This window comes from Stegostoma tigrinum, chromosome 14 (assembly GCF_030684315.1).
Source record: "Stegostoma tigrinum isolate sSteTig4 chromosome 14, sSteTig4.hap1, whole genome shotgun sequence".
Lineage (NCBI taxonomy): Eukaryota > Metazoa > Chordata > Chondrichthyes > Orectolobiformes > Stegostomatidae > Stegostoma > Stegostoma tigrinum.
Genome location: NC_081367.1, coordinates 19,525,582 through 19,549,634, shown reverse-complemented (window position 1 = coordinate 19,549,634; position 24,053 = coordinate 19,525,582). Strand labels below are relative to the sequence as shown.

General features: G+C 40.6%; 1 protein-coding gene across 1 annotated transcript in view; it reads left to right on the top strand.

Annotated features, from left to right (window-relative positions):
- The window catches only part of LOC125457802 (integral membrane protein 2C-like), a 59,341-nt gene that overhangs the window by 20,765 nt on the left and 14,523 nt on the right, over positions 1 to 24,053 (top strand). The window contains exon 2 of the mRNA XM_048542414.2: positions 21,510 to 21,647. Within this exon, the coding sequence (XP_048398371.1) occupies positions 21,510 to 21,647 (138 nt within the window). The remainder of the gene's footprint in view (positions 1 to 21,509; positions 21,648 to 24,053) is intronic.

Genomic DNA, 24,053 nt, shown 5'->3' with positions numbered 1-24,053 from the left:
ATTTGGTCTGTTGAATTGCTGTTTTTTTTAAATGCTGTACTTGGCAGTATTTTGTTGTTGTCACCGAGGAATTGTAACTGTGGGACTGTTGCTTAAACACCTTGAACCTGACGCAGTTTGTTTCATACTGACCCTGATCTGCTGTTCATATCTATTTATCTTGGCAGAGTCAGTTCACCAATCAGAAGCTTAATTTCAAAAATGAAGTGATATACATGGGTGAACATTGTAACAGAAGCCAAGCTCTCTTTTTATCATGGTCTATTAAAGACGAATTCTTCCCCTATACGAAAAGGTAATTTTTGTTTCCTTATCAACTCATTCTCAAGATGCACTCTTTTTGCTTGGCACCGACCAGATTCTGCAAATATATGGAGAGAGAGAGAGAGAGAGAGAGATAGTTTTCAAGAAAGTGCAAAGTTAAGGGCTAAGCAGAAGAGAAAAATCCTTGACAAAAATATTGCAATCGCCCGCATTTTGCTCCAATCTCTAATGTTCTTTCTTTCCACCGTAAACTTCATTCTATTTTCAACCACAGTTCTATTTGTGTACTTGGATTGTTGGCAGATTTTGTTAGGTGCATTCAAGATGGTTTCTTGAAGCACTATGTAAATAGTCCAACTAGAGAATGGGCCATACTAGACCTGGCATTGGGAATGAGCCCAGCATGTGATCGGAGTTTCAGTGGGGGAGCATTTTGGAAACAGTGACCATAATTCCATCTGTTTTAAGTTACTTATGGATAAAGATAAGAGTAGTCCTCGGGTGTAACTACTGAACTGGGGAAGGCTAACTACCGCAATAGTAGGCAAGAGCTGGTGATTGTAGACTGAGTGGCTTTTTGAGCAAAAAATCCACATCTGTCATATGGAATTCTTTTAAAGGCCAGTTGATTAGTATTCCTATGAAAATGAAGGATAAGTACAGCAAGATTCAGAAATCTTGGATGTCACGAGAAATCGTGAGCTTAGTCAAAAGACAAAGGCGACATAGGTAAAGTTTAGAAAACTGAAGACAGACAGACCCCTCAAAGAATATAAAGACAGCAGAAAAGAACTTGAACAAGGAGTTAAAAAGGACCTTGAAATGTCCTTGGCAAATAGGATTAAGGAAAATCCCAAGGTGTTTTATCCATATAAAAGGAGCAAGAGGGTAGCTGGGGAAGGGGTAGGTCCACTCAACGATGAAGGAGGAAATTTATGTGTGGAGCTGGAGGAAGTAGGTGACGTAATAACTAATACTTTGCATTGATATTGACAAAGGAGAAGGAAATAGTGGATTGTGAGTTTAGGGAGAGGTGCAGATCTGCAGTGAGCTGGTAAGATGGATACCGAACTAGCTTGGTCATAGAAGACAGTGAGTAGCGGTGGAAAGGTGTTTTCTGACTGGACATCTGTGTCCAGGGAGTTCCACAGGGATTGGTGCTGGGACCTCTGTTCTTTGTAATATATACAAATGATTTGGAGGTGAGTGTAGGTGGCCCAATTATAAGTTTGCAGATGACGCAAAAACTAGGGGAGCTGCGAGTAATGAGGAGGATTGCTAGGGGATACAGCAGGATGTAGATAGGCTGGAGACTTGGGGCGGAGAGATGGCAGATGACGTTTAATGTGGATAATGTGAAGTGATGCATTTTGGAAGTTCTAATACAAGAGGGAGATATGCAGTAATGGCAGAACCCTTAGAAACATTAACGTACAGAGGGATCTTGGCATACGGGTCCACAGTTCCCTGAAAGTGGCAAAACAAGTGGGCATGGTAGTCAAAAAGGTGTGTGGCATGCTTGCCTCCATTGGTCAGGACATAAAGTATAAAATTGGCAAGGCATGTTGCAACTGTATAGAAATTTAATTAGACCATATTTGGAAAATTGTGTACTGTTCTGGTTGCCACACAACCAGAAGGATCTGGAGGCTTTGGAGAGGGTATAGAAAAGGCTTACCAGGATGTTGTGTGGTTTAGAAAGCACTAGCTGAGGAGAAATGGACAAACTTATTTCACTTGAACGCCCGAGACTGAGGAGCACCTGACAAAGGTTTACAAAATTACTAGATGTATAAATAGAATGAATACGCGGAGTCTTTATCTTAGGGTAGGGGACATGGGTTTAAGGCAAAAAAGGATAAGTTTAAATGCATGTAAGAAGCAAGTTCTTTTTTTTTAACATAAGAGGGTGTCTTAATGCCTGGAATGTGCAGTCAGAAGAGGTGGTTGAAGCACATACAGTAGCACCACTGTGGAGATATCTTGACAAATACATGAATAGGATATAGAGGGATGTAGAAGAAAAATGTTTTCAGTTCAGAAAGGAGTAATGTCCCAGTGCAGGCCTGGTGAGCGAATGCGCTTGTTCTTGTGCTGTACTTTTCTTTGCTCTTTATTCAAAATGGGTCCTGGCTTCTGGACTTGACGTCTGCTGTGCTCCAGCACCATTCTTGATGTTGTCACTTTCCCTGCTGTCTGAAATGATTGTATTTCTTCCACTGGCTCACATACTTTGAATTGATTGTCTTCTCTCGTATTTGTCCACAGTGTGAAACTTAGCCCTCTGCTTCACATAGATTTCTGCCATGTTTAAAGAAGGTGGAATTTCTCGCTATCCAGTTGTGTGTGCATCTCATTGCCCACCTGAGCCACCCTCTACAATTCTCTTCAGTTTTGGGACTTCTCCCCTCTGTTTTATTTTTTGCACATCACTACTGCACGGACTGACTTTGTTCCTGCTGCCCTGTGCTGGCAAAACTCTTCAACTTCAAAGGCTCTATGCTATATAGAGAAGAGACATTCAGTATAAAGAAAATTGTCACAACCAGGTAGAAGAGGGGATTGACTCCCATCTTTTTAGTCTCCTCAGGTTAGTCACGATAAATATTTTTATTTCATTTTAGCACAGCTATCACACTTCAATTAAAATGTGACTAATTCCAATGTGTCCTTAAATGAAAGTGGAGTTTTAGCTTCTACTAAACCTCAAGATTATAAAAATGAGACAGCAAATACACATACACAAAACAAAGGAAATGAGTTTAAAGAAAAGTTGGGGAGAATGTGGAGGGTGTCCAGTGTAATCGGAAAGGTAAAGTCCTTGGAGTCCTCGAATTGCGAAAATGACCTGAGACCTGGTTCAAAATCAGAAGTTACTGGAGTAACTCAGGTCTGGCAGCATCTGTGGTGTGAAAATGTGAGAAACAAAGTTAATGTTTTCATCCAGTGACCCTTCTTCAGGATTGATAGCATCAGGGAAAAAATAGTATTTATCTTGCTGACAAGAGGTGTGGTTTTGAAGGGGTAAATAGTGAGCTGATAGGTGGAGATGGATCCCAGAAAGAAAAAGGAACAAGAGATAGGAAGCCAGGGGCAAAAACGTAGATAGGTGATAATAGGGATAATGAGTGGGTGAAAATGGGTTGGTTATTCTTAAAGCAACCTATATCATGACAGGATCTGGGATGTGGGGGTAGATAATAGATATGGAAGGACATATTCAAGCTCTAAAATTATTAAACACGATATTGTGTCCCACATGGTTCCCAAGTGGAAAATGTGATGCTGTTTCTCCACCATGTGCTGAGCCTCACTGGAGCACAGCAGCAAGCCTGAGTCAGAATCATTGGCTAGGGAACATGGTGATGTATTGAAATGGCACGGAGGCAGGCTCATTCCCAGCTGTCTAATAGTTGTCTTGTTTCTTCAACGGTGAAGTTTAGTTTTCGCAAGTTCTCAGCGGATGGCTGTTTTTCCAAGTTGTTATTTCACTGGGCACTGAATTTGAGGTTTACAAAAAGACTCCTTTGATTCTTGCTCTCAAATCCATAAGACATACGAGTGGAAGTAAGGCCATTCAGCCCATCGAGTCCACTCCGCCATTTAATCATGGCTGATGGGCATTTCGACTCCACTTACCGCCACTCTCCCCGTAGCTCTTAATTCCTTGCAAGATCAAGAATTTATCAATCTCTGCCTTGAAGACATTTAACGTCCCGGCCTCCACTGTGCTCCGTGGCAATGAATTCCACAGGCCCACCACTCTCTGGCTGAAAAAATGTCTCCTCATTTCCATTCTAAATTTACCCCCTCTAATTCTAAGGCTGTGCCCACGGGTCCTAGTCTCCCCGCCTCACGGAAACATCCTCCCAGCGTCCACCCTTTCTAAGCCATGCATTATCTTGTAAGTTAATATTAGATCTCCGCTCAACCTTCTAAACTCTAATGAATACAATCCCAGGATCCTTAGCTGTTCATTGTATGTTAGGCCTACCATTCCAGGGATCATCCATGTGAATCTCTGCTGGACACGCTCCAGGGCTAGTATGTCCTTCCTGAGGTGTGGGGCCCAAAATTGGACACAGTATTCTAAGTGGGGCCTAATTAGAACTTTATAAAGTCTCAGAAGCACATCGCTGCTTTTATATTCCAACCCTCTTGAGGTATGTGACATTACATTTGCTTTCTTAATCACAGACTCAACCTGCAAGTTAACCTTTAGAGAATCCTGGACCAGCACTCCCAGATCCCTTTGTACTTCAGCTTTATGAATTTTCTCACCATTTAGAAAATAGTCCATGCCTGTATTCTTTTTTCCAAAGTGCAAGACCTCGCATTTGCTCACGTTGAGTTTCATCAGCAATTTCCTGGACCACTCTCCCAAACTCTTAAATCATTCTACATCCTCCCCACCTCCTCAGTACGACCTGCCTGCCCACCTAACTTCATGTCATCGACAAACTTCGCCAGAATGCCCCCAGTCCCTTCATCCAGATCATTAATACATAAAGTGAACAGCTGCGGCCCCAACACTGAACCCTGCGGGACACCACTTGTCACCAGTTGCCATTCCGAAAAAGAGTCTTTTATCCCGACTCTCTGCCTTCTGTCAGACAGCCAATCCTCAATCCAAGCCAGTAGTTCACCTTGAACACCATGGGCACTCACCATACTCAGCAGCCCCCTGTGAGGTACCTTATCAAAGGCCTTTTGGAAGTCTAGATAGTTAACATCCACTGGGTTTCCCTGGTCTAACATACTTGTTACCTCTTCAAAGAATTCTAACAGGTTTGTCAAGCACAACCTCCCCTTACTAAATCCATGCTGACTTAAATCGAACCCTGCAGTTCCAAGAGTTTAGAAATCTCATCCTTAATGATGAATTCTAGAATTTTACTAACAACCGAGGTTAGGCTAATCGGCCTACAATTTTCCATCTTTTGTCTTGATCCTTTCTTAAACAAGGGGGTTACAACAGCGATTTTCCAATCATCTGGGACTTTCGCTGACTCCAGTGACTTTTGAAAAATCACAACGAACACCTCCACTATTTCCTCAGCCACCTCCCTTAGAACTCTAGGATGTAGCCCATTGGAGTCAGGAGATTCATCAATTTTTATACCTTTTAGCTTTTCTAGTACTTTCTCTTTTGTAATGCCTACCATACTCAACTCTGCCCCCTGGCTCTCCCTAATTGTTGGGATACTACTCATGTCTTCCACTGTGAATACTGACGCAAAGTACTTATTAAGTTCTTCAGCTATTTCCTTATCTCCCATCACTAGCCTTCCAGCATCAATTTGGAGCAGCCCAATGTCTACTTTTGCCTCTCATTTGTTTCTTATGTATTGAAAGAAACTTTTACTGTCATTTCTAATATTACTGGCTAGTCTACCTTCATATTTGATCCTCTCCTTCCTTATTGCTCTCTTTGTTATCCTCTGTTTGTTTTTGTAGCCTTCCCAATCTTCTGACTTCCCACTGCTCTTGGCCACTTTATAGGCTGTCTCTTTTTCTTTGATATATTTCCTGACTTCCTTTGTCAGCTATGGCTGTCTAATCCCACCCCGAATAATCTCTCTTTTCTTTGGGATGAATCTGTGTACTGTGTCCTCAATTACACCCAGAAACTCCTGCCATTGTTGCTCCATTGTCTTCCCCACTAGGCTCTGCTTCCAGTCGATTTTCGTCAGTTCCACTCTCATGCCCCTGTAATTACCTTTATTTAACTGTAACACCATTACATCCGATTTTGCCTTCTCTCTTTCAAACTGCAGACTGAACTCTACCATATTATGATCGCTGCCTCCTCAGTCTTCCCTTATTGTTCCCTTGCTAAATCCATTGTCTCTTGCCTGTATCTTACTGCTTAAGAACAGCTACTGAAATACAGTTGAGTGTGTATTCCAGAGTCTGTTCCAATATCTTATTTCAAACTAGATGATATGCAGGTGACTCTCAACCCAAACGTTACTTCCAGAAAGGAGTCAATCAATAAGAGGTACAAATCTGAGCCTCAGTGCCTTTTTAACAGACATGCCAGCAAAATCTGAAAGATTTTTGTAATGATGTTAATTTGGGCTCAGACTGGTATTTGTTTGCTGATAGTTTTATGAGCTTGCTTCCACTTTACAGGTCATCACAGCTGCCTTTTTAAGTACTTTTTTTTACGATATATGAAAATGGTTAAGCTATTGAAAGTAATACTATTATATAGATCCAGTCAGGTACTTGAATTATCATATCATTGAAGAGCTCATAAAAAAAGTTTGCTTGCTGCAAAGTCGTCACTGGCAGGAAAAGTAAACCAGTCATTCAGCAGTGCACCCTTGCATAATACTATAAAATGGAACTAATGATGCAGGACTGAAATAGTGGAAATCTCACTCAATTAGCCTATTCTAAATTCCAAAGTTAAAGTATGTGTACAAGCACTGCTATATTGCAATACCCTCTTTCTTGTCATATGTAGGCAAATGTTAGTCAATGTTTGAGTAACTGTCTGTTTTCTGTTTCAAAACTGTGATTATGTTGAAGGCCAGTACAGCGTACTTGTAATGATATCATGATGCCCTTAATCAAATTTTAAAATATATTTGGAAAATAGCCAGTGTGCATGGTTATCTACAGGCATGACTCTTGAATGGCGTAAGTTACACTCAAATGTTGCACTTGGAAATAGTAAAGTGGGGAATGTCATGATCATGGTTGATAGTGATTATCCACTATCACTGCATTGAAGCACGCAAAGTCTCTGAAAACACAGTTTAACAGACTGTAACTTATCAAGAGATAGTAAGAACTGCAGATGCTGGAGTCAAAGATAACGCAGTGTGGAGCTGATGGAGCACAGTAGGTGCCAGGCAGCATTAGAGGAACAGGAAAGTGAACATTTTGGGCAGGACCTTTCCTGCTCCTCTTGTGCTGCCTGGCCTGCTGTGTTCCTTCAGATCCACACTGTATGACTTATCAAGGTTATTATTGTGGAATCCTGCTTGTAGTTATCAAAAGAGCATAATGTAAGAAATAGGAGTGGTATTAGGCCAGTCAACCCCTCGAGGTTGCTCTGCCAAACAATAATATCATGGCTGATTTGATTGTGGCCTTAACTCCAATTTCCTGGGCACACCCTTAACCCCCTTACAGATTAGCACCTGTTAACTATGACATAATTGAATGCACTCACTATGGTTTCAAAGTGTACCAGTAGGCAAAATAGCTGTTGTTATTGGTATGAGAAGAAAGGCGTGCTTTATCCGGATTGACGTGAATCCAAATAAACTAATAGTTGATGACTTGTGGTATAACGACATGCAAAATTATTTGCGCCATGCGAAGCAAAACCAGTCAGCAATTGGGTGTGTCCTTTTTGGAATACCGAAAGATGAGTTCAACATAAATCACTGCCATTGAAAGTCATGCTGTTTTTGCCCCAGGGTTCTCTCATCTATTCATAATGCTTCTTTGGAACTGAATATCTTTGCTTTAAAATGTGCTCATTTTAAGAATGACAGCTGAGAATGTATAATGCAGACAAGATTTGCCTATATTTTAATACCTAACTCCAGGCTGATGACAGACTTTCAAGTTTTGACAGCAGCTGAAGTTAGTATTGGCCAATAGCACAGAACAGGCAAGAGTAATCAGAAACCTATGTCACACCGGGATAATAAAATGTGAGGCTGGATGAACACAGCAGGCCCAGCAGCATCTCAGGAGCAGAAAAGCTGACGTTTCGGGCCGAAACCCTTCATCAGAGAGGGGAATGGGGTGAGGGTTCTGGAATAAATAGGGAGAGAGGGGGAGGCGGACCGAAGATGGAGAGAAAAGAAGATAGGTGGAGACGAGAGTATAGGTCGGGAGGTAGGGAGGGGATAGGTCAGTCTAGGGAAGACGGACAGGTCAAGGAGGTGGGATGAGGTTAGTAGGTAGGAGGTGGAGGTACGGCTTGGGGTGGGAGGAAGGGATGGGTGAGAGGAAGAACAGGTTAGGGAGGCAGAGACAGGTTGGATTGGTTTTGGGATGCAGTGGGTGGAGGGGAAGAGCTGGGCTGGTTGTGTGGTGCAGTGGGGGGAGGGGACGAACTGGGCTGGTTTTGGGATGCGGTGGGGGAAGGGGAGATTTTGAAGCTGGTGAAGTCCACATTGATACCATTGGGCTGGAGGGTTCCCAAGAGGAATATGAGTTGCTATTCCTGCAACCTTCGGGTGGCTTCATTGTGGCACTGCAGGAGGCCCATGATGGACATGTCATCTAAAGAATGAGAGGGGGAGTGGAAATGGTTTGCGACTGGGAGGTGCAGTTGTTTATTGCGAACCGAGCGGAGGTGTTCTGCAAAGCGGTCGCCAAGCCTCCGCTTGGTTTCCCCAATGTAGAGGGAGCCACACCGGGTACAGTGGATGCAGTATACCACGTTGGCAGATGTGCAGGTGAACCTCTGCTTAATGTGGAAAGTCATCTTGGGGCCTGGGATAGGGGTGAGGGAGGAGGTGTGGGGGCAAGACTTCACCAGCTTCAAAATCTCCCCTTCCCCCACCGCATCCCAAAACCAGCCCAGTTCGTCCCCTCGCCCCACTGCACCACACAACCAGCCCAGCTCTTCCCCTCCACCCACTGCATCCCAAAACCAGTCCAACCTGTCTCTGCCTCCCTAACCTGTTCTTCCTCTCACCCATCCCTTCCTCCCACCCCAAGCCGCACCTCCATCTCCTACCTACTAATCTCATCCTACCTCCTTGACCTGTCCGTCTTCCCTGGCCTGACCTATCCCCTCCCTACCTCCCCACCTATACTCTCCTCTCCACCTATCTTCTTTTCTCTCCATCTTCGGTCCGCCTCCCCGCTCTCCCTATTTATTCCAGAACCCTCACCCCATCCCCCTCTCTGATGAAGGGTCTAGGCCCGAAACGTCAGCTTTTGTGCTCCTGAGATGCTGTTGGGCCTGCTGTGTTCATCCAGCCTCACATTTTATGATCTTGGATTCTCCAGCATCTGCAGTTCCCATTATCGCCTATGTCACGCCGGGTTGTTTTTCTTATTCATTGTCTTCAGTGGAAGGGATTTAGAAAGGACTGCTGATTTTCCACATCCCACTGTTGTCCGACCATCACAATGTTGAAGAACACAGCTGCTGCTAATGTGTAACTGCGAAATCAATCAAAATGCCTTCTTAAATCTTAAGCTAATATAGAATCAACTAACAATGAACCTTATTTGGTTTGGGGCAAAACTATTATCAGGTTTTCAATTTTAAATTTGATACTACTGTCTAAGTTCATATAATTCTGTATTCTTTCAGGGCATCTAAAGTGACTTTGCCATTTCTGACCTTGCTTAGCACTCAGCTGAGAGATGGAGCCAAGGTGAATGTGTTCAGCCCACTTACATTGCAAATGTCAATATCATTGCATTGTTTAAAATCAACAGATTTTTAAATATCTATACATATTTTGGTAAATAGTGTTGAAAGAAGTAGCAGAATTTTTTTTTTACTTTGTGGTATCAAAGGTAAAGTCTCTATATTCTTACGAGACATCCGGTCTCTCTCTCATTCAAGAAAGGCCAGTGGTAGTAGTTTAACCTGAGCATCACCATTTCTCAGGCGAGGAGAGAGGTTGAGATGGAGGATCATTCATGCTAAGCTTACCTGGTGCAGGAATTGAACTCTTAATTTTAACATCACTGTACATTGCAAACCAGCTCTCCAGCCAACTTAGCTAACTGACCGTAATCTGATGTTATTCCATTTTGCCCACTAACCTCCCATGTAGAATGTAGTAAAAGTCTTCAGAAAATCCAAAGACACCACATCCACTCATTCTCCCTTTTCTGTTCTACTAGTTACACCACTAAAACACTGCCATCTTGTAGGTGTGAATGATACAGTGAGAAGCCCTCACATCTCCAGAAAGCAAGGTCATCTCTCTCTCTCTCACTCTCTTTTTCTCTCTCTCTCTATCCAGTAAAATAGCAAAAATAAAAGAAAACCAGTTGTTTTCTCTCATTAGTTCCTGCTAGTTTCCTGTTAACCTCAGCCTAGCAGGCAGGTAAATTAGGGACTTTCCATAGTTTGATAAAATGTTTTAACTTTCGTAAATCCTCTGGGAATAATGGAGCTTGATTTCCAGAGCACTACCCAAGTGAGGTATAGCAATATATTGCTGAATTGTACTGGTGCTCAGAATAAAGACCAATGTTCATGACTCTCAGTTTTGTTCAGGCGTTGCTTTGAGAAAAGTGATGTGTCAATTTGTGGTCTAGAAGGATAATTATTTTGTCCATTCCCTGTGATAGTACTTGAACTGGACTCACTCATTTTATTTCATTGTAATGTAGATTTTGTGGGCAAACTGTGTGGTTATAATATGGCAGTCATTTTGCAAGCCAATTCAGGAATTTCAATATAACCTTTGCCTTAAGGCTATGTTATAATGGTCTGAAGTTGCGAGTATTTGTAGAGGAGTTATAAACATGAGAATGTATCAACTAGGAATCTTGAAATAGAATTTTCTGGAAAATCTCAGCAGGTCTGGCAGCATTTGTAGTGAGAAATCAGACTTGACTTTTGGGTCCGGTGACCCGTCAGAATTTATGGTGGCTAGGAAAAGGATGGATTTTATACAGAAGATAGCGTGGGTGAAGGGGGAGGCAGTAAACAATAGGTGGAGATAGAGCCCAAAGGGAGAGAAAGACCATTGAACAAACCTTTCATCAGAACTGATGGCAGCTAGGAAGAAGTTGGTTTTTATGCAGAACCAGCAAACCAGCTCTCCAGCCAACTTAGCTAACTGACCCTAATCTGTTATTCCATTTTGCCCACTAACCTTCTACAAGGACTGATCTATCTGCGACACTATGGTTCACTCCCTCACTGCCAACACCCCCTCCCAGCCCTATAGCAGTTTCCCCTGCAGCTGCAGAAGGAAGGGTGGGTTGAGGGGGTAAGGAGTAAACAATAGGTAGAGATAGAGCCTAAAGACAAAGAAGGGCAGTTGGACAGAGGAAGAAATGGATAATAATTAAGAATGAATAGCTGCTAATGTGGACTGTGGTAGTTGGCCGGGTTGTGGGGTGTGTGTGTGTGTGTGTATGCGTGAGCACATGTGTGCACTTGTCTGTCTGTGTGTGTGCGAGGGCAGTAAGGACGAGAGATGGTTCCTCAAACCCTAAAAGTGTTGAACTCGATATTGAGTCGAGAATGCTGTAAAGTTCCCAAGCAGAAAATGAGATGCTGCTCTTCCAACTTGTGCTGAGCTTCGCTGGAGCACTGCAGCAAGCCAAACACAGATGTTGGCCAGGGAACACAGAGTTGTGTTGAAGTGGCAGGCAACTGGAAGCTCGGGGTCTTCTTTGTGAGCAGAATGAGGGTGTTCCACAAAGCAGTCACCCAGTCTACACTTCATTTCCCCACTTTGGAGGACACCACACTGTGAGCAGCAAATGCAGTAGACTAGATTGTGGGAAGTGGATGTTAAGCGCAGCTTCATCTGGGAGGTATGTTTGGACATTTGGATACTGAGGGGGGAGGAAGTAAAAAGGAAGGTGTCGCACCTTCTGCGGTTGCAGGGGAAACTGCTGTAGGGCTGGGAGGGGGTGTTGGCAGTGATGGAGTGAACCATAGTGTCGCAGATAGATCAGTCCTTGTAGAAGGATGACAAGGGAGGAGAGGGGAATATGTGTCTGGTGATGACATCCCACTGGATGTGGAAGAAATAACAGCTAATGATCCACATTCGGGAGCAACTGGAAAGTCAGGATCTTTTTGTGGACAGATCATAGGTGTCCTGCGAAACTGGCACCCAATTTCATTTTCCTGAGCTTCCAATTGCTTGCCACCATGTTTCCTGACCAACATCTCAGTCTCAGTCTTGCAGCAGTGCTCTAGTGAATCTCAGTACATGTTGGAAGAACAGCACCTCATTTTCCACTCAGGAGTCCTGCGGCCTTCTGGACCCGATGCTGAGTTCAACAATTTTATGGCTTGTGCATCTTTCCTCCTGCTTTCCCCCACTCCCACACACACCAAGCCTTGCCATCATATGGGCTGCTACCACATACTACCCATTGTCAGCCACATAATGGTCCCCATTATTCGTTCCCCCCACTGACCTTTAACCACTCCTTTGTCTGCTCCTCTTTGGACTCTATTTCTACCAATTGTTTAATCGCCTCCCTCCCCCCCACCCTATCATGTATAGAAACTATCACGTTCCTAGCTACCATCGGTTCTGAAGAAGTATCACCGGGCCTGAAATGTTAACTTCTTTCCTATTTATTCATTTGTAAGATGTGGGCATCACTGGCTGGCCTGCATTTATTGCCCCTCCCTAGTTGCTCTTGAAAAGGTGGTGGTGAGCTGCCTTCTTGACCCACTGCAGTCCTCCAGCTGTGGGTTGACCCACAATATCCATAGGGAAGGAATTCCAGAATTTTGACCTAGCGACAGTGAAGGAACAATGATATATTTTCAAGTGAGCATCGTGAGTAGTTTGGAGGGTAACTTGAAGATGGGTGCTATTCCCATTTATTTGCTGCCCTTGTCTCTCCATGGGTTCTGCGAGACCTACTGAGATTTCCTAGCAGTTTCTGTTTTTGTTTCAGATTTCCAGTATCCGCAATTCTTTAGTTTTTTAAAAATTTATCTTATACTTTTATCCTTGTCACAGACAAAAGGAAGAGTTCTTGATAGGGTGGTCCTGTTCAGTTTATAACAGGGGGTGACCTATAATTATTGTTATTTGTTTCTCTTCCCCTTCCCCCTCAAGAAATGTTTCTGTCTTTGATATCCAATTTTTAATTGATCTGCAATAAATTTTTTCTGGTTAAAAGCAAAAAAATCACATGGTTTATGAAAGCATTCAAACCCGGGGGAAATGGTTTTGCAACACAAACACACCCAAACATATAAAGAAGAAAAACAAGAAAATAACTAAGAATTGCAAACCTCTCTTTTCTCAAACAGATGAACATTAATTGATGTGAATTGGAGTCTAGTTAGTCAATATCCAGAGCAGGGTCTGGCAGAATTTCTTTTTAGAGGAGCTTGGATACAGGTGGTAGCAGTTGAAATAGTAACAATATGATTCTTGCAGACTGGAAAGTGGGTCACATTTTGGGTAAAATCGATGCTTCAAGAGAGGTCAATGCTTGAGGCAGGCTTTGGCTGAACTATTTGTCATGTGCTCTGGTCTTAAAAAGCAGTCTAAGAAAACAGTTCAGTTGTATAATCAAGTGTGTTCGTAAACTAGAAGTTTCAGTCATGCGACAGCAATTCAACTTAACAAGGCAGTTTGATGTGTTTCATCAAAAACCGTTGTAAATCGTAAGAGATAATTGTGGAGTTTTGAGAAGGACTTCAGCCACAATAGATTTCAGTAGTTTTCTTTTGTTCAGAACTGACAGAGGCAGTCACACTTTGGGCTGGCATTTTTATATTCGAGTGTTTATAAAATTGGGAGGTGTAACATTCCAGAGAGGAATTAGTTTTTTTGTCCTGATAATTGCTGAAATTTCTTGAAGTAGCCAACTGGCCCATTCTCTTTTTTGTAGAGGTCTCTTAAGTCTGCTTAAAAAAAATGAATTTTGGAAAAAAAAACTCTCCCTTCATGTGTCATGGGAATGACGGTTCTAATTTGAAAATCAGTCCGTCCTTTTTCTCAGTTGTTACGCACTGCTATTTGTTTGGCTCAGAGGAGAATCAAGAAATGTTGAACCCCAGTCATAGAATCACACAGCACAGAAGGAACCATTGTGCCCATCATTGCCTGTACCGACTCTCTGATTGTAAACTTAGGTTACTGTTTTATTTCTGTCCTCACATTGCAATTGTCTCCCTTTCAAGCATTTAATCACTGTTGCTCATTAACTATTTACTAGGAAGAGTGAATGCATTAAAGTAGGGTTTAACACACTGTTCAATTCTGCAGAGGTTAGAGGCTTTGGTGTGAGTGGTTGATAGACAATGTAGGGACTGTGCCAAATCATAAAACATTTTAAATTCAAACTACATATCAAAAAAATTGTAAAGTCTATTATGTAGCTTAAAAAGTTATAAATTAAAACCTGTTTCTAGTGCCTGGTTGTTTAGAACTTCATTTACGTATAGCTAAATGCAGTAAGGATTCTGTGATGGCATAATTAATATTTTTATAATTGTCTGTAGAAGTACTGAGCTCTGAATTGAGCATAAATACCAGGAACAAAAACAAAGTTGCTGGAAAAGCTCAGCAGGTCTGGCAGCATCTGTGGAGGAGAAAACAGAGGTAATGTTTCGGGTCCGGTGACCCTTCCTCAGAACTTCCTCTGTCTGAGTTGAGCATGCCTGACTTATGATACATTGGTTTTCAGACTTGAACATTCTAGATGCCTGTGTTCTCTGAGTGTTGGTGTTAAGACTACACCCATTTTGACTGGTGTATAAATGAGTTAGTTTTGTCATGAGGTAAAATTTATACATTTTCAATGATATCAAACTTAGAGGTGTAATGAACAGTGAGTGTGATAACAATCAGCAACAAACAGGGTGTAAGTTTGAATAATGACTGGACAAGTGACAGGTGAAATTTAATGCTGAGAAGTGAGAGTTATTGTATTTTAGCAGAAGGGACAAGAAAAAGCAATATATCCTTAAGTGTAAGTGTGCAGGGACCAAAGAATTTGGAGATTGACATACATAGTCCCTTGAAACTGGCACGCCATATTGAAAGAGTAGTTAACCAAGCACTTAAACCTTGGGCTTTGTAAATGAAACCAGGAAACTTATGCTGATTCTTTATGAGAGTTTTGCATCAACTGTGATCTCCACAATTTCAGATAGCCTGTGAGAGGATGCTGAGGTGATTTGCTGAGACTTTCAGCTATAAAATGGGCCAGAGAAGCTTGGCCAAGTTGGAGACTGTTCTCCTTGGAGGCATAAGAGCTTGAGAAGAGATATGAAAGAGATTTAGAAGATTATTACTGATTTAAATAAGTTAGACAAATAAAAGTTGTTCCCATTAGCTGATGGTACAAAGACTAAATGTTTGATTTTGTGCAAGGGATGTGGACATATGTGAGGACATTTTTATATAATAGGTGAAAATGACCAGGAACTTGCGATCTTTGATTGTTGTGCAAGTGGAGTTGACCAAAGATTTTGAAAGGAATTTGAATTGGGACTTCAGAGAAATAAACTTGCAGCTAAGTAGAGATGGAGCATGGAATTAGGATGGAGAGAGCAGGCATGGGCTCAGTGGGCTGAATGGCAGCCTCCTGCACCATAATCTCTCCATGACACTATGTTCGCATTTAACAATAATTCGAGTGTTGTGGGGTCAAGGTGAACTTGGGAAATATCCTGCATTTATTTTAGCAAGTTAAAATAAATACGTATACAATACAACCTACCATTGTAGGGTGTTGGAGATTGCCAGCAGCCTTCACCCCATGCTGTTAGATTCCCATTGCTTACAAGCTGGTCAGATGCTTGAACAGATGACAGTCAGATCAGATGCTCAAACACATTGGCTTCAATAACAATGACACACTTTTCTTGTGAAGCTACTCGAGGCTCCTGTCCAATTTATTTATTGCCCTTCAGAAGCAGTTGGTTATATAACTATGCATTTAGACATCCTATTAACACAAGAATGCATTTTCTTGAAGTTTCTCTTCCCCCATAATGATAACATTGGCTGACAACCTGCTCATGTGAAAAGAAATTTCCCACGTTACCATGGCAATGTGGGGCGAGTTTGATAACATTGCTGGAGATAATTTCTCTAATGTTTAGTGAGATGGATTCAGAATGCAGTAGTATCACTTATCAGGTACAGTTTTACATGAAATCCCAAAAATCATCGACTCTTGGTACAATACTGGTGTACTTATTAGTCTGAAACTTGTAGGCAATGGTGAAGAAATTGTGCTTACTGCCGATTTCAACAAAAGCTCACCACAAAATTTTATTAGACTAAAAGGTCAGGTTCACCACAGCTAATGTGGCTTTCAATCTGAAAACATCTAGAGGGGATCTCTGGTGTCCAACATCAGTGAAGTGATTAAGTTGGATAATCAGCCAATCAGCTTGAAGAATTCTCACAGACAGCAAACTATGAAGTAAATGTCACAGATTTTAAATCCCTTGAAAGCTAAATATAGATGAGAACATAGACATGGGAATTAGATTAAAAACTGAAGTATCAAAACTTAAAATCAAATGATACATATATATTTTTCATCTTTAAAAACCGTGGCTTTATAAATGTTATTGTGAATGAATGAGAGAGGTTGTTCAAAAATAATTGAGTTTATGCTCCTTTAGAAAAAAATGACATCTTAACAAGGTATAGCATTTTTAGTGGATCTTCCAGTGGGAATTGTTGAAGATCAAAATCATTCATTCCAGATTAATTAGATCAGCAAAACCTACATCAGTATGCCAATGAAATGGGGGAAATAATGGTAATAACTTCTGAATTTCCATATTTTTACCAGCATATGTATGCATGGTACAAGTTCCTGTGAGCTTTACCAAGTAATGACAGGGAATTCTGACCATTTGTTGTCTTTATATCTGTGAATTTGTGCATCTCTGGTTCTCTGCTGCACTCATATATTCTTTGTAAACCAGTAAGCTTTATTATCATTTTCCAGCTTGGAAAGTGCTGAATTGCAATTTGGTATATATGCATGGTGATATTTTAGGCATCCAATCTTAACTGTACTGCTGTACGTAAATAAAGCCTGTGGAGCACTGATTCTCAATACTATAAATTCTTGAAACGTTAGTGTAAATTATGTCTTCTGAGGGAGGCATCTAAGCAGATGTTAACATCCAGAATCTATTCTTAAAAGACATTGAATTCCATTTCATTGGTGAGTCATCTGTTGCCCCAGCAACACAAGAAGCATTTTCTATCATTCAGAATTTGGTTAAAAAAAGTGCAGGCAATATAAATCATTCTTAAAAGGTTAGCTATCCAACATAATCACAATTATGTTTATGTTGAGGGAGAGTACTTTATTTTCTAGCTTTAATTCATGGCTATTAGTCTGAAAAATTGGGCTTTACGATGTACCCAGAGTTAGTTCATTGGAATCCAAAGGGCCTTAAAGTGGGTGAGCTGTGCCATTAGCATGGCACATCTGACATCCAGTGCCAGAAAAAAACATTCACATGGGCATATCATAAAAGCATTGACAGCTTTCCAATTGGCCAGAATTATGTCAATCCTCACAGCAACCTCTCAATTCCTCTGTTGTGTCAAAATGATAAAACCGCTTGTTTGACAAACCAGTACTTGATGTACTGATATCCCATCTTTTTAAACATTGGGGAAACCAAGTTGTGGTTTTCAATCCCCTCTATGACCTCTATCGTCGAGCAATTTACATTGTCTCTCATGTTAGCATCTTTCTGCCTGAGCATTACTGTTTGCAGCTTTGGTAACTTAAGAAACTCTGAGATGAGGTTCTGAATACCATTGTTAAAACCATCTATTTCTATGTTTGTAACATTGCTCGACTCTGGCCCTGCCTTGGCTAATCTTCTGTAAAATTTATGCTCATTTACACACATTTTTTAGCATGAGAATTGACTATTTTAATGCAGTCCTGGCCAGCCACCAACATTCTGCTCTCTTGTCAGCTTGAAGCTATCTAAATCTCTGCTGCCTCTGTCCTTACCCCCAACAAGTTCTGTTCACCCATCACTCCCCTTGCTTGCTGACCTACATTGATTGGTTCCTGGTTAAGCAATGTCTCCATTCTAAAATCCTTACATTTATTTTCAAATCCCAACCAGACCTCCAATGAGCAGGCTCATGGTGAGGCAGGATTTGGAAGAAGATTTTAGGCAGCAGAATACTTTCATCTTCAGTGCTCCCACTGATGCTGAATGCCATGCACCTTCCCACAATTCCTCTGTAGGTCTCAAGAGGTGCAGTTGCCTTTGTATTCTGATTTGTTTTGGTGGTTATAGGCTACTTTCAGCTGTGAGAGGGAGAGGAGGTAAAATATTTGTGATTGTGTTGTACTGTATTGGATGATAGACCTGCATCAGATAGATAGCTGCAGATATGTTTAAACAGCAGGAGTTTGGGTGACATGGTGTATCTGAAAATTAGGCCTCAATCTTGAGGGATGAATACTGACTGGGATGTGTCGCATTGAACGCTGAGGCTGATGAAATCTGGTGGATGAGAATTGTCCACTGTAGATCAGTAACTGACCTTGACCGCTGGCATAACTAACCTGAAATTCTTGCAGTACTGCTGCTAGGTACTCAACACCAGGCACCTGGTTACGTTCTCTTTACTATTTGCTCTCATTCCCTTCTTAGGGTCTTTGTCTTTTATAGTCTCCTGAGCCTCAGGAAGGAACCTCGTCGTCCTTGTGCTGTCAACCGCCATAACCCCAGTGTTACATGCATCGACTTGGGAACCCTCTCTTTGCCAGGTTCCTGTTTGTGCTACTGCTGCAAGCAGACAGTCTACAGCAGCAACTTTTCAATTAATGCAGTTCTGTTTCGAGAAGAGCAGGCTTGTTGCACCAGACGATATCAGTTCATGTTATTCAGTCCCCTGCTGAGTGCTCAAGCAGCCAGCAGAGCAGGCTCAGGCGCAAGAAATGTTGTAATCATGTGAACGAGCGGAAACAACAGGTTTCTCTGATGTCTGCCTGAGTGGTCATAGATCTAGGAGAAAATTGGTGTAAATAAGATCAGGGATTTGAATCTATGGCTCAAAGATTAATGTCGGGGAAATGTCAGTTCAAGACACACCAAGCAGCAAAACTGGTCTTCGCATGAACATTGCTGGGCACGTTATCTTGGTGAATTTTGTAACTAAGGCCGCAGAGAGAGATGTAAAATTGTGGGTTTGTTTGCAGAGTTATGTGAAAGAAAATTTGGAAACTTGAAGATAAAAGACAAGATGATAATGCAAGATAGTTATAATGATTAATGGTTACCAAAGTATAACAGGAAAAGATAAAGTTTCCAAGCTTTAGAGAGAACCGAAAAATAAAGTCTGCTTACTGAAGTGTGGTAAAACGATAGAATCAGAGCTTTCTGTTTGAATTCATGCAGCATTCACATTAAGATACATGGATTGGTAGTACCGTTTGAAATAAGTGAGAATGATATGATAGCTATTGCAGAGACATGTTTGCAAAGTGACACAGTTGAATCTGTATAGTTATGTGTACTTGACATTTAGCAAGAGTAGGAAGAAAAGCAAATGAGGTGAAATGACTTGTTAATCAGTGATGAGTTCCATGCAATAGTGAGCAATGATCTGAGTTCAGATGATCAAAATATGGATTCAGTTTGGGTGGAGGTAAAAAATAACAAAGGAAAGACAACAATGGTTGGAATGGTTTATAGGGCCACTGGCAATAGCCACTCTTAGAACAAAATATAAACAAGAAAAACTGAGAGTTTGAAAGGGAGATACTGTAATAATCTGTGATTTAAATCTTTATATGGATTTGATAAATGAAACTGGCAAATATTGCCTAATGGATGAATTCATAGAATGTATTGTGCTCAGTTACTTAGAATGATGCATTATTGAACATACCTTGAAACAAATTCATTTAGATGGATAAAGGAGAACCGAAAGTATTTGGATTCTCAAATGGTAGTTGATGGGGGTGTTACCGAACAGGTTACTGTACTAGATGAGAGCTCACATGTTGAGGTCTCCTATTAGAAGGTACAGAAGATTGGCTAACAGAATTAGATAATCACGCTAAGTTGCAATTTTATGTTGGTTGGCATACTGTATCTGTAGGGCACAATTATTTCCAATCTACCTTGAGCAAGATGAAGGGGCAGAGGAACTGTGGCCAGATTTTCTGATTATGCGAAGGTAGAAAAGTAAGTTGCGAGGAGGATACAAGTAGTCTACAAAGGGATAAAACTAGGCCGTGTGAGTGGAGAAGAACTTGGCAGTTGGGGAGTAAAAAAGGGAAAATGTGATGATGTCCACTTTGGCACGAAGATTAGAAAAAACAAAATTATTTAAACTGTAGGATGCAGTAGTACAGGGGATTATGGGCAGTTTTGCACATGAATTACAAGATGGTAGGATGCAGGTTCAGCAAGTAATGAGAAATGCAGTATTGGACATTGGCCATTTTTGCAGGTGAGATGGAGTATTAATGTAGAGAAGGCTTTCTACAACAGTATGGGGCATTAATGAGACTATGCTTAGAGTAATAACTGTATATTTTTGGCCATTTTACATAAGGAGAGGTGTACTTGAACTGGAGAGAGAATGACTCCTGGCGTGAGCAGGTTGCCTTGTAATAAAACGTTGAGCCAGTGTGTCTCTACTCATTGGGTCTAGGAAGAATGTATCTTAATGGAACATTTAGGATTCTGAGGGGGTTTGATTGAGTAGACTCTTGAGAAAAACCAAGGCTCAAAGTTTAAAAATCAGAGATTTCCCATTTAAGGCAGAGATGAGGAATTTCTTCCGTGAACATTGTTAACCTTTAGCACTACCTTCCCCAGAGACCTTGAAGGCTAGGTGATTGGAAATGCTCACAGCTAAGGGTATCAAGAATTGTGGAGGACGCATGCAAATAATTAAAGGACAACCTTCCAGAGGTTTATAAAATCATGGGGGGGTGTATAGAGAGGCAAATTTATTTTTCCAATGATGGGGTAGTTCAAAATAAAGGGGCATACTTTTAAGGTGAGAGAAGAAAGATTTAAAAAGGACACAAGAGGCAACTTTTTAAGATAGTAGTTCATATGTGAAATGAACTGCCAGAAGAAGGGTGGATGCAGGTTCAGTTATGACTTTTAAAAGACATTTGGATAAGCACATAAGTAGGAACGGTTTGGAGGGATATGGGCCTGATACAGGCTAGTGGGACTAGTTTAGTTTGGGAACTTGGTTGGCGTGGCTAAGTTGGATCTTAGTTGGATCATGGGAAATCTCTAATTTTTAAACTTTGAGCCTTGGTTTTTCTCAAGAGTCTACTCAATCAAACCTCCTCAGAATCCTAAATGTTCCAATGAGACACATTCTTCCTAGACCCCAATGAGTAGAGAAGGGCCCATTTCTATGCTGTATGACTCAGTAACACCTGATGCTTTTAAGATTATAAAATAGGATCAATTTACTAGAGGTGTGGAGTAAAACTTTATATGTGACTAATGAGACTCCTTGCCATAATCCTAAGCCACCAATAACGAAAATATTTTATACAGCAATGGCCTTTAATTCCTAATAATGCATTTGTTTCCTTTTCAGGACGTGGATACTGTCCCAGCAAGAACTCGAAAGCCTACTCTTAGTGGCTTCTGGTGCCTGACTCTCGGATTGGTTATTCTTCTTTCTGGATTGATCTTGGGGACAGTCTACGTCTACAAGTATTACTTTGTTGCTCGGGTATAGTATACATTTTATTGATTTAAAATGTAGTGTTTCTCAAAGTAGGAAAACAATATTTGGTTATAATAAAACAAGACAACAATTTCAAATAGATTTTCGCAACAACACTCTGTGACATTAAGAAATAAAGCTTTTCTCATTTTCCAACTGTGCCATTCATGCTGGGAAACAAAATGGTAAATTGATAGTAAATCTATTTCCAACATGGCACAGTTGAAAATTGCTTGCTTTTAGTTAAGTGCAAATTTAATAATGGTCAGAGAGACTGGTGCTGTATGTACCCGTACTATTCTCATCTAAAGGAATATATTTATAATGAAACCTTCTGTTGAAGTGTTTGTGTTCTCATTATTATCTGCATCCGTAACTAGATTTCACTCTGCAAAACATGATAACTGATTTACTTTAGAGTTGAAATTTCTCTTAAGGGTAAGAAGGGCGTACCTAAATTCTATTAGCATGTCACTAAATTATTTGGAAAAAGCAGAGTTATATTTGTAATTTTCATTTTAAATAACACTGGTTTAAATTAGACTTTTCTTCATTTGTTGGCAAACAAGTCAATGTCTTGCAACGACACCTCAATTTTTAATGGTGTTTACATTGTAAGCAGAGCAAAGTTGAAAGATATCAGTTAGTTCTAAATGATTTGTTCAATCTACTCCCTAATTCTCTAATGCTTTGATTTTAAACAGTGATCCACCAATTTGACCAGAAATTACCAACAGATGAAGATGGCTGTTTTTACATTTGTTAGTTTTCTATCATTTTGTGGAAGTATAGTTTGATCAATTAAAAACACAATTAGAAACAAAAATAACTTGAAGATCTGAGCCTATTGCAACTTTGCAAGCAGTAAGGACTCAGAGGTTGCAGCCATGATTAGTGCTTTCAGAATTGGATACAACTCTATCAATCATTAAGCCACCAGAAAAGTATGTATATCCAGGGTTCTATCACTGCTGATGAGGTCTCTGGGCAATTTAACAGTACTGCATGTGGAAAGATTTGAAATAATTTTGTTATGTTTTCAGTCGAAGTCATCTGCAGTATATTTGAAGAATTGAAATGTTTAAATAAAAAATAGTTGACATTAATTTTTCCCATGTTGTATAGCACACCAAAAATTTTCAGCAACAGCTTCTGTAATGATGCACATTTCCTTATACAATAATGTGCATTTGTTTTAAACTACTTGGAAGACTTACAAAAGATTTCTCATGCTTGTAGGGATTTTTTTGTAAAAGTATGAGATACACAATGTACCAGCGGATGGAATTCTTTATTCATCAGATTCATCTTTTAACAGTTCTCTTAGTTGTGATATCCTAACAGTAAGCACTGTCTCTGGGAATACAGCACAACCGCGCACACACATTCTCTGTCCTGAACTGAACTTGAATTCTGCAATGTGAAACATTGCAACTGAGAAGAATTATTGTACTTCCAGACAAAATGTATGTGTCGGGGTAGGGGGCGGGGAGGGGGGAGCTGAAACAGTATCCTTGGAGGCTCTTAATCTACTGCATTCATTTGATGAAGAAGTCAGTAATTACAGAATGGAAATGCACATTATGTTTTACTTATAAGTGAGTTTATTTTGAATTTTAAAAAAATGAGCTGGAATCTGGGCTTCAAACACTGCAGCACATCCGGGACTGGGGGATAAGCCTGGACGCTTTGTTTCAGGAGGCGATCACACCTGGTAGATTAAGTACTTCATATTTAGTTAGTGACCAGGAATGGCAGGGTGTGATTGCAAATGAGGCAAATTCAAAAATAATGTTTTTCTTATATTTTGTCTGAATTTGCATCATCCTGCATCACAATGTTCCAACAATTATGTGCATTTTCAAAATCTAGTAATATATTTAAATCACTTAAATAACGTTCAAGTTTTTTCATAACTTTACAAATTTGAGCATAATACACACATTTCAGTCAAATTTTCCTTCTTCACTTTTGGCTGGGATATAGACTGCCTTCTATTGGCTTAGACTTCTTCCCTCTCTAAACATAGAATGTTAAATTTGATAAGTGAACTTAACAAATCATTATTTCCCTGACTCACTGAGTAATTCCTTCAATTACATGTTAGGTAAGTTCAGTGCATTATAAGCCAATATTATTTTAATCTTTTATTTGGTATTTCACTGTCTGAAACTGTTGTTCCTCTTTCTGACTTTCTTTCCTGTGAATTGGGTTTCTGGCTTCCTTTTTGCTATTTAATTGTGGCATAATGTGTGATAAATATGAGTGGAGTTCGATGCTCATCAGTAACTCAATCCAATTGCTTTCTCGTGTAATTTGCATATATCACAAATGTCAAAATTTCAAGGGCAGCATTCATTGTGTGACATTTTTATTTTGAGGTAACACAAAACCTACAATTAGGCACACAAG